Source organism: Equus przewalskii, chromosome 20 (assembly GCF_037783145.1).
Source record: "Equus przewalskii isolate Varuska chromosome 20, EquPr2, whole genome shotgun sequence".
Lineage (NCBI taxonomy): Eukaryota > Metazoa > Chordata > Mammalia > Perissodactyla > Equidae > Equus > Equus przewalskii.
Window position 1 is genome coordinate 12,824,799 of NC_091850.1, and position 12,183 is coordinate 12,836,981.

A 12,183-nucleotide genomic window follows, 5' to 3' on the forward strand; every position below is an offset into this window, starting at 1 on the left:
CCATTGGCTGTTACAAAATTAGAATTATTTCAGAAGTGAAAGTGGTGTTAAAGTTTATTTTGTATTTCTTAATTTATAAGGAAACTAAAGCCCAGAAAGGCTAAATGACTTCTTAACACTAAATAAGAAATTAGTGACAGAGTCAGACCTAGAATCCCTGTCTCCTGATTTAAGCAACAAGGATTGTCATCAATTTCCAGTGTTTACGTAGGGCTGTCCTAATCTCAGTTCTGTTATTTATTTATTTTTTTATGAAAATGTGAGGCTTATTAAGTTATGGTCAGTTAGTGTGTGTTCTATTCTTTTCTAGTAACATGCACCCTTCTAGGGACCACGCTTGTTAGAGGTATACAGTGTAGTTGTTATTAGCTCCAGCTTTAACTAAAAAGAGATTTGGGTTTGCATCTTGGCTTGTAGGGTGATCCGCCATCTTAGGTTGCTTGGGACTGTGGGGTTTCCCCGGATATGGGAGTTTTAGTGCTAAATTCAGAAAGACCCAGGCAAACTGGAACAGTGGGTTACCCTACTAACCATGAGGCTGTGTAACCAAGGCATTCTATTTTATAAGTCTCTGTTTCTTTATATGTAAAATGGGAAAAGTAATAGGACCTAACTCAGTCAAAACTAAATGAGATGGAATATGTAAGACAGCACCATTCGAGAAGGACTCAATAAATATTAGCCATTATTATTATTTTAAAATTTTTTTCCAATTTATTGAGATAAAATTGACATACAGAGGGTACAAGTTTAAGGTGTACAGTATGACTTGACTTACAAATATTGTGAAATAATTAACACAATAAGTTTAGTTCACATTCATCATCTCCTACAGATAACCAAAAAAAAGGAAAAGAAAAAAATATTTTCCTTGTGATGAGAACTCTCTGGATTTAGTGTCATAACAACTTTCATAGATACCATACAGCAGTGTTGACTATAGTCGTCCCGTTATCCATTATAACCCTAGTAGTTTATTTTGTAACTGGAAGTTTGTACCTTTTGACCACTTTCGTCCAATTTTCTCTCCCCCACCTCCACTTCTGGTAATGACAAATCTCATCTTTTTCTGTGAGTTTGTTTTTGTTTTTTCATATTCCACATATAAACGAGGCTCATACAGAATTTCTTTTTCTCTAACTTATTTCATTTAGCATAATGCCCTCAAGTTCCACCTATGTTGTTGCAAATGGCAGGATTTCCTCCTTTTTTAAGCCATTATTATTTATGTTGTTTTACAAAGCAAGTAGATTCCTCAAAGCACAGATTTCCAGAAGCTAGATCTTCATATCTAGGATTCGAAATAAATGAACTTTGTTTTTAGCTTTGACTTCTTCTTTGCCTTCTGAGTGCCCTTTTTTTATCTATTTATCCATAAAATTAAACAATAAAATCTGAGGCTGAATAGAGTCCACCATTGCGTATTCTTTCACATTTTTCAAGATATAAATCAGAAAGAGACAAATTTGCTATCTGGAAAACAATATGGATGAATGAAGTATCAAAGGCAGCACACTGCTATGAAAAGATAAAGGGAATTAGCCTGCTTATAGTACTAACAGCTGCCATTTTATTTAGCGCAAACTCTGTACCAGTTGTTTGTCTTCACGACTTCATATCTCTGTTCCAGAGAATGACCCTGAGAAGTAAATATTATTATCCTTAATGTTCAATTGGAGAACCAGCCTCAGTGAACCTAAGTTACTTGGCCAGAGATAGTAGTATAATAAGGAGGGCAACAGAAATTCTGACTAGGTCTGGACTCTGCCAAGTCAATGCACTTTCAACTTAGAACCAACAGGCTAATTTTGGGCAAAGTACTTTGCATCCCTGGGCTAGTTTCTTCACCTATAAAAGGCAGAAGGACAGGAAATTGCCATTTATGGTTGCTTATCATGTTGCAAGTAATAAGCTATGCATATGATCTGCATGATCTCGTTTAATTCTTGTGGGTAAATATTATGCCTGTTTTTATAATAAAGGAACAGAAAACTTACGGAGATTAAGCAACACTTTAAGAACGCAAATAGCAAAGTGGCAATGCAAGGATTCTAAAACGCAGCATATCTGATAACATTTGGTGACTCTATCATTCTGAGTATTTGGATGTAACAAATGTTGCCAGAGTAGACTTGCCAGCCACCTGTAAATAATTATTGCTCATGTCACAGCATATTTTTTCACTTAGAATCAAAATATTAAATTTTCTACTTTATTCTATACTTGATTTATCTTTGCATTTGGATTATAAGGGTCTAATTTGCAAAATTCAGCTGTGATTTAAATATATTTCTACTGGGTACTCAGATTTTTTTTTTCACGTCCTCATTTTTAAAATTTTCCTCAAAAAGTCTTATTATAAAACTTTGCAAAGAACATCTGAGTAATATATGACATAGGAAAATATGTCTTACAAATGTGGTCCTAACTATGAAGAAAAAAAATGACTCGTTTTTTACCTCTTTCTTTATAAGCATGTATGTACAAGTGCGTCACATGTCAAGATGTGTATATATATTAAAATGAATTTTCTGCAATTCACTTCATAGAAAGCAGAAAAATATTTTGATTTACACTTGATTTTGTAGAATTCATGTACAAAGCTCATAAATTCTAAGATTATTGGAGATAGTTAATCGTAACAACTGAGCTATATCTAAATATACTGGTGAATGAATTTACTATTTTTACAATAAATCTCGATTTCAGTTATTAGTTCTAATCTTTCCACCAAATATTGTTCTGTTAACGTTGTTGCTTTCTAGTCAGCATTTTTCATGTATAAGTTTCCCTTAATTTCTTTCTCCGAAAGTATAAAGCCATCATGTAATGATAAATACTGGGACTTCTGTTGATTACTGTACTTTCTTGAACTTTTGCCTTAGGCCTCTGAGGAAACACTGCATTCCAGTAATGAGGAGGAAGACCCTTTCCGAGGAATGGAGCCCTATCTCGTACGGAGACTTTCTTGCCGCAGTGTTCAGCTTCCCCCACTCGCATTCCGACAGTTGGAACAAGCTGACTTGAAAAGTGAGTCAGAGAACATTCAAAGACCAACCAGCCTCCCCCTGAAGATTCTACCACTGATTGCTATCACTTCCGCAGACTCCAGTGGGTGAGTGCCCTTGGGTGACATTTCCCCATTTTGTATTTTGGATGGTGATTGTCATCTGTGATCTTTTGAGATTTTGCAGCACATTGCTTGGTTTAAGTGGGAGCCAAATGGTGTTTCTAGAGCCAAAAGAAAGAAGGATGATTTTTCTCAGGTAATGTCTCTATCTCTTCAGGAAGAGACATTTTAGTGAAATTGTTTTACAAGGAAGAGTTGAAAAGGTATTGGTGAATGGTAATAAGTATGAGGCAAGGGGGCCTTGGACTTGTAAAATTAATATTGGTCATACATGATTTAATAGGAAAATTCTTAACAAATGAGAACTAATGGACAAATTACCATGTACACATACATATCTGGAAACAGTAGGCAATGCTGATTGATGCAAAATAAATTTGGAATCAAGAATAGATTGTACTGTAATTAGAATCAAAGGAAATATGCAGTTGTATTCTTGAGCCTAGCAATTTGGCCTTTGACTCTGACATGCTTACCAGAATACTGTTGTAGTTCCCTGCATGAGACGGTTTTATTTAGCATTAGTACATATTAAAGAATCACACACAGTCACATCTCCATCACTTAACATTTGTATTTTCTACTTTGTAAATTATTTATGTTTTTATTATTTTTTTCTACTGTTTACCAATGGAATTTTTGGGGGGTTTTGTTGTTGTTATTGGTTTTAGTGAAGAGGATTCACCCTGAGCTAATATCTGTTCCCAATCTTCCTCTTTCTGTTTGAGAAAGATTTGCCCTAACCTAACATCTGTGCCAATCCTCCTCTATTTTGTACATGGGTCGCTGCCACAGCATGGCTGCCAGGGAGTGGTATAGGTCCACGCCTGGGATCCAAACCCGGGATGCTGAAGCAGAGCATGCCAAAGTTAACTACTAGGCTGTGGGGTGGGCCCGCAATGGAGTTTTTGATCTTTATAGCAATGTCACCAGGTGAAAAATTATGAATGAAAGTGAAGATAGTGGGCATGTCCATTATTTTTTCTTTTGGCCAGCAGCATTTTTAAGAAGCTTAGATAGAAAAGAATGAGGAGGAAGCCAGTGATGCACACTCAGGCAGACTCTTGAGTATTTACTAAGACTACAAGAACAAAACAATTTTTTATACCACCAATATGAGTCTTCTTCATTCTCTGCCAAGTTCCAGGCATGTCTAGGGAAGATACCTTTTATGTTTTTCTGAAAGTTGTGATCAGAAGAAATTTGTCCAGTAACTGTCCTCTAAGCTACTGAATTTTGCTGTTTGAATTGTTATAGACCAGTTCAAAGGACCTTTGTTATTAAGAGGTTTTAGGGAATTACTACTAGGTAAATAAGAAGACAACGAATTCTTACTTTGAAGAAATAGAAAGAGGAAATATGTATTTGTTTGTTTGGGGATGAACCGTGTACATAAAGAAGAATGTGCACCTATTGATTAGACACGCTAACACAGGTGGGAATTTTATATGGTAGCTTGACCTGAAAATTCTTTGAAAAATATTGTCTCAAAAAACCGATTTCCCCTCTCTTCGGGATGAACACCACTATTGTTCATCTGTGTAGAGGGCAGGACTGACAGATACTATGTGCGTCAGGGGTCACCACAACCACTCCTAGGTTCAATGATTTCCTAGGAGAGCTCCAGGACTCAGCAAATAGTCACATTCGTGGCTGGGATTTATTACAGCAAAAGAATACAAAGGAAAATCAACAAAGAGAAAGTTGCACGGGGCAAAATCCGGAGGGAAGCAGACACAAGCTTCCAAGAGTCCCCTCTCCCAGTGGAGTCAGACAGGATGTACCTAATCCCTCCAGCAATGAGTTGTGACAACACATGTGAAATGTGTTAACCAGGGAAGCCTTCTACCAGAGAAGCCTGTAAAGCCTCAGTGCGTATATGAGGCATCTAAAATAGTCAAACTCAGAAACAGACAGGAGAATGGCGGTTGCCAGGGTAGGGGAGAGAGGGAATTGCTGTTCCACGGGTGTATAGTTTCAATAATGCAAGATGAATAAGCTCTAGAGATCTGCTGTGCAACATCGTGCCTGAAGTTAACAAGACTGTAATATGCACTTAAAAATTTAAGAGGGTAGGTCTCATGTTAAATGTTCTTACCACAATAAAAAACAATAGAAATAAAAAATAGACTCGGTGCCCATAATTTTTACTGGGGGCTTATCAGTCGTGTGCCCTCTGCCCAGCACGGGCCTACATTCCAGATTCCCGGAAGGAAAGCAGTTGTTCAGCACAAACCACCCTTTTTGCACAACCAGTTTAGGTACAAGGGAGCCACTCTTACCATTTCGGGAGTGTTGGGAGCCTTCCTGAAATCCACGTTCCCACATGCCAGCTAAGGGCCAACCTTTCAAATCGGCTTTTCTAAAGACAAAAGTTGCAGACCTGATGTTCGCTCTTTTCTGCACAGCAGGTTTACCTTAGAATCATTATCTTACTTTCTCTACTTTTGAGAAGGGATTCTAATTCTAATTCTAATTAAAATAAACTAATTTAAGCCTGTGATGTGTTCAATTAACCTTGATATTTCAAAAAATTTGGTGGCTAAGCATGATTTCTCATTCAATGCTGGTGTTATATCACGTGCCTTTAAAAGAAAATGGTGCAGTATATTTAATATATCTCTATGTAGTTGGGCAATGCATATAATTAAAAAATCTCAGGTAAAAGCTAAGCTTATTTAATTAAATTCAAATGTGTTGCTCAAAACAAATAAATAGTCTCCAAGTGCCAAAGAACTTAGAGGTTCAGAATTGTCTGCATGATAGTGTTTCTGTTGGTTCAAAGTTTGTTTCCTTCTTAATCAAGAATCTAAGAATGAAGTGTAGGAAAACCTGGGTTACCATTCAGAAATTTATTCAATACTTTGGAGGGAAGAATTTGCCTCTTAGAGAGATGAAACAGGAATGACTTGTCCGTACCAGAAGGCAGCTAGAAGAAACCATGGATGACAGTGGCCAATAACAAGAAAAAAGGCCTAGGATGTATTCAAGAGATTGCTATTACCTTCTGAAGCAAAAATAATTTGTGAATCGAGTATTTGAGAAATATAAAAATCAGGAGTATGATTTTCTGGAATATGCTTAAGCATTGGAAGGGAAGCAGAAGGTAAAGTTAGGGGTCACATTCTGTAGCCATTTCAGTTAACTAAGAACCCCAGATTCTTTCACAGCTATCAGAAAGGGCTAATGGGAAATTCTTTTAGCTAGGTTGTCTACAGCCCAGTTCCCCATTATTAAAGGTTAGTGTGCCCCCAGGTCCCATTGTCAAGCTATGCCGAGACATTGGCAACTGTAAATCTTTGATGGGAAAGGAGACTTTTCACGCCCTTTGAGTTTATTTTCCCTATTTTTTTAACATCATAACTTTGCTCTTTCTCCTAGTGTATCAGTACACAGACACTTGCGCTGTCAAGCATCAGGTAGTGGGTCTAGGCACTTGTGTCCCTCCTTTAGAAAGCCACAGTGTGGCCCAAGTAATTGGCTTCTGAAGGGAACTTTGGCCTGCAAAACTGAGTGTTATAGATGGCAGCTATTAGCTTCCTCACGAAGTGCCTGGGTCAAGAGACTGAGTTCAAGAGGGATTTTTTATTAACACTTCTATAATTCTACTTTGGTTTTTTCCCAGGCAATATGAATGTGTTCAAATGTATGCTATTTAGCAATTCTCTTTGAGCATGCCTAAGGTATTAGCTTATGTGTTTTGTGGTTTAGCAACCTCGAGAGACTTTCAATGATCACAAAGCAGAATTGTAACGCCTGGGATGCTGAGAACCTCAAACTCATCCACCAATTAGTTTTCCATATAGGGTGGGATTATTCAGGCTTCGTGGCTGTTTATTGACTCCCACTGAAATAAAAGGGACATCTATTAATGGCTTCAAATGTCATAAACTTGGCAAAGAAGTCATTTCAAATGTCATAGCTTTCTGTATTTCTCTACTAAATAGTTTTCTATCCATTTACTTTTTAAAAATCTTTTTATTAAGGTATAATTTACATGCAGTAAAATACGCAAATCTTAAGTATGCGTCTTGATAAATTTTTATATATTTATATACCCATATAATCACCATACAATCTCCTAACTTCAATCGCCAAAGATTAGTTTTGCCTCTTCTTGGACATCGTATAAATGGGATCATATGATATGCGCTCCTTTTGTCTGGCTTCTATCACTCAAAATGTTTTTGATATTTATCCATGTTTGTGTATATACTAGTACTTTTTATTATAGTGTAATAGTCTATTGTATGAATGTACCATAATTTATTCATCTATGTTCTCTAATTGATGGACATGGGTTTGTTGTGAAGATGAAATACGTAGCACTGTTTTACCATAACGTAGGTACTTCATACAGAACTATAACAACTACTGCTACTGTGATACCTATTTGGCAAAATATTGGAACAAATCATGTTTGGTTTTGTTGAATTTGTTAGTTTCCTTATTGCAATTGGCTTCAAACATCCTCAACTCATATCTCGTGGGGTAGAGATGGATGTTCTATCAGATTTAGGAGTCAATGAGAAATTTGCTCCTGATTCAGAAAGTCAGGATGATTCTGGACTTGTCACATTTGTGTTAAGAAGTCTCTCTCTGGCTTGGTATCCGTCCACGGACACGCCCTGCTTTCAAGTGTTGTTCAGTTATGTTTGGAGGGAGAGCTGAGGGCCTCCTTCTTCCTTACCTCCTCTTTGCTTCACTTACAACTTTGCTGACTTCTCCTTATTTCCCTGGTCAGAATCCTCAGGAGGAATTAAGAGCTCCCCTTGGCCCCACCTATTGCACTGGCTTACTTTCCCTGGGTGGCCCATGTACCATCAGATACTCTGGGGAGGGTTTAACTTGCCACATGTGGAAATTGCTTCCTGCACACAGGTAAAAAGTTGTGGGAGCAGAGGGAGGGTAGGAGAGGTAGTGCTAAACCTCTCCAGCTGTGTTTCCTCCTGCATCAGCTACAATAAGATGAGAGGCAAAGAGCAAGCTGTACCCTTGTGACATGATGACACGCCTCTGGATGGATGTATACTCAGGGATCTGTGTGGGTGGAGAATAGTACAAGCACTTTCTCATCACTAGTGTTCTATTACCTGTCTGGAGAAATACATTGTGTGCATTTGTATTACAGTGTCCCATAAAAAAAGAAAATGAAAAGATAATTTAAAAGAAGAAATGGTTACTCTGGGGAATAAAATAGACTCCTGAATATAGGGGGAAGGATTACTTTAGTCAGATAAGGTTTCATTTTACAAGGATCTTCTGGAGATATTTCCTTGAGTTATGTGCTGTTCACAGAGGGGCTGGTCCCGGACGCCAGTCAGGCTTTGGATTCTTCATCAACCACCCATCAGCGAGCATTCTTGAGTACACACAGTACATTAAAGTGAACATGAAAAAGGTAATTTTCAACACTTTGCTACTGAATCAGAATCCAAACAAAAAATAAAACGAAGAAAAACAGAAGCCGAGTTAAAGCAGACCTATCTGATCTTTCAAATGTGGTCTTTTTAACTTAAGAAGGTATTAACAGTGGGTATTTCATATGTGAAATATTTTGGAATAAGGATTTAGAAAGGTAAAGGGTTGTATTCCGCAGTGTACCCATGAGACTTGCACCATCATATTGGATATGTGCTCAAGGTTTATGAGATTTATCTGCTAAGTTCTCATGGACAGATATGTGGAAGATCTACAACCCACTAGGCAAAGCTTTCCAAAATTGAAAATGGGCACACATAATTGTGATTATGAAATATTCCTTAGAAATATAGTATTCTTCAGCTGGATTTGGTCTTAAAAGTAATCACTGTGAAGAAATTGGGAAACAGTGCGTTCAATAATCTTAAAGATACACGTTATGTAAAAGAAACTGGATTTCTTTGTCTTTGATTTATTTAAATGCAATTTATTGGCATAGTGTTTGTCAAAACTTCTCAAGACATCCACAGAACATCACAAGTCTTTTGTTTCTAAAGAATTGACTCTGCTTAAATTGAATCTAGTTTTATTTTCTGCTTAAATTGAATCTAGTTTTATTTTTGTGTTGAAATTTGTGATTTTCAAAATTAAAATTAGACTCTAAGAGTGGTTGACCACTTTATCTTTACTTTGTAAAATCTTGATAAATTATATCTTATTTCCAGAATCGGTAGCAATTCTTGAATGTAATCTAAAATAAACAGCTAAATAATACTGACTGTTTTTGCTCATACATCATAGAATCTCTGAATGTTTTATGATATCTATCATGCCCTAAATTACAAAAGAATGTGATAATTATCAAACTCTAATTTCTTTCCCAGACTACTGTAGTGCCTTGTCATTCTTGTAGTGCTGTCTGGCATCCTAATTAAGGATACTACCAATGAACTGATACTACACACAATATTTTACTCTCTATCTGTATGTCAGTAAACTAACATACTGGGGGAGGGTTTGCTTTTATAATCAAAGGTTTCTATCTCACCAGGCTTCCCTGTTCTTAAAAACACTAGAGAGGGTGGTGACTTGTGCATTTACCATGTCATAGCATCTGTCCCTGTTCCCAAACCTTTCTTGTGCTGTCTTTACTTGTTTAATAGTATAGATTGGTTGGGAATCCCATACTTTCTAAAAATGGACCCAGTGAAGCATTTATTTTACCAGGAAAAGTGATTGAAGAACATAAAAGTATGGCAGACAGAGAGCAGAGCCAAAAAAAAAAAAAGCACTTTAATTATATTCATCTGGAAATCATAATTTTTCAGCACCTCAGCTTCTTTTCCACAAACACTACCTTGTTTCACCATCCTTCTGTAACCAGAGCTTTGCATCACTGAAGTGTTTAGGGAGAATTTACAATTCTTTAAAAGTCACGTTCTTCTGGAAAAAGAGTAGGTGAAAGCACTCTGACTGAATGGTCTTTATTTAATTATCCTGTGCTGCATAAATGTATACACTGATTCAAACTTATCATTGACCAAAGAGCTTCACCTTGAGAAATTCAAAATTTAAAAATATATCTTCAGCTGAAATTCAGGAAAGGATGGAGTTATCAAACTTTTTTCACCTATCTTCGCCCAATTGGTAGGTCGTTTTTTTGTTTGGTTTGGTTTCCTTTGCTGTGAAGAAGCTTTTTAGGTTGATTTAGTCCCATTTGTTTATTTTTTCTTTTGTTTCCCTTGCCTGAGGAAACACGTTCAAAAAGATATTACTAAGACCGATCTCAAAGAGCACACTTCCTATTTTCTTCTGGGAGTTTTATGATTTCAGGTCTTACCTTCAAGTCTTTGATCTATTTCGAGTTAACTTTTGTGTATAGTGAAAGATAATGGTCTACTTTCATTCTTCTGTATGTGACTGCCCAGTTTTCCCAACACCGTTTATTGAAGAGACTTTCCTTTCTCCATTGTATCTTCTTGGATCCTTTGTCAAAAATTAGCTGGTTCTAAATGTGCAGGTTTATTTCTGAACTCTCAATTCTGTTCCATTGATCTGTATGTCTGTTTTTGTGCCAGTACCGTGCTGTTTTGATTATTATAGCTTTGTAGCATATTGTGAAATCAGCGAGTGCAATGCTTCCAGCTTTGTTCTTTTTTTCTCAAGATTGTTTTGGCTATTTGGGGTCTTTTGTTGTTCAACACAAATTTTAGGATTCTTTGTTCTATTTACATGAATTGTTTACATCTATTACATATTGTTTGGGCTTTGATAGGGATTGTATTAAATTTGTAGATTGCTTTAGGCGTTATGGATATTTTAGCTATATTAATTCTTCCAATCCATGAGCATGGAATATCTTTCCATTGCTTTGTGTCTTCGATTTCTTTCAACAATGTTTTATAGTTTTCGGTGTACAAGTCTTTCACATCCTTGGTTAAACGTATCCCTAGGTATTTTATTCTTTTTGTTGTGATTGTAAATGGGATTGTATTCTTGATTTCTCTTTCTGCTATTTCTTTTCTAGTGTGTAGAAATGCAACTGATTTTTGTATGTTGATTTTATATCCCACAAATTTACTGTATTCATTTATTATTTCTAATAGAGTTTTCATGAATTCTTTAGGGTTTTCAATATATAAAATCATGTCTTCTGCAAATAGTGACAGTTTTACTTCTTCCTTCCCAATTTGGAGCCCTTTTGTTTCTTTTTCTTGCCTAATTTCTCTGGCTATAACTTCTAATACTATGTTGAATAAGAGTGGCATAGCTCTTCTTATAGGAATAGCTTTCAGTTTTTCACTGTTGGGTATGATGTTAGCTGTAGGTTTGTCATATATGGCCTTTATTATGTTGAGGTAATTTCCTTCTATACCCTTTTTGTTGAGGGTTTTTATCATAAATGGATGCTGAATCTTGTCAAATGCTTTCTCTGCAGCTATTGAGATGATCATGTGATTTTTATTCTTCACTTTGTTAATGTGATATCATATTGATTGATTTACAGGTATTGAACCATCCTTGTATCCCTGGAATAAATCCCACTTGATCATGGTGTATGATCCTTTTAATGTTTTGTTGTATTTAATTTGCTATTATTTTGTTGTGAATTTTTGCATCTATATTCATCAGTGATATTAGCCTGTAATTCTCTTTTTCTGTTTTGTCAGTGTTTGGTTTGGTATCAGGGCAATGTTGACCTGGTAAACAATTGGGAAGCATCCCCTCCTCTTAAATTTTTTGGAAAAGTTTGAGAAGGATAGGTATTAAACCTTCTTTGAATGTTTGGTAGAATTCTCCAGAGAAGCTATCTGGTCCTGGACTTGTGTTTTGGGGGAGGATTTTAATTACTGTTTTGACCTCCTTACAAGTGATCAATCTATTCAGATTCTCTATTTCTCCTTGATTCAGTTTTGGAAAGTGCATAATTCTAATAATTTATCCATTTCTTCTAGGTTATCCAATATGTTAATGTATAGCTTTTTCCTAGTACTCTTTTATAATTCTTTGTATTTATGTGGTATTCATTGTCATTTCTTCTCTTTTGTTTCTGATTTTATTTATTTGAGACTTTTCTCCTTTGTCCTCAGTGAGTCTAGCTAAGAGTTTGTCAATTTTGTTTATCTTTTCAA

General features: G+C 36.1%; 1 protein-coding gene across 17 annotated transcripts in view; it reads left to right on the forward strand.

The window, feature by feature from the left end:
* Positions 1–12,183, forward strand: part of PDE4D (phosphodiesterase 4D) — a 1,369,870-nt gene that overhangs the window by 482,089 nt on the left and 875,598 nt on the right. For all 17 annotated transcript variants that reach the window (XM_070587537.1, XM_070587535.1, XM_070587543.1 and 14 more), the window contains one exon: positions 2,886–3,115. In XM_070587537.1, the coding sequence (XP_070443638.1) occupies positions 2,886–3,115 (230 nt within the window). The remainder of the gene's footprint in view (positions 1–2,885; positions 3,116–12,183) is intronic.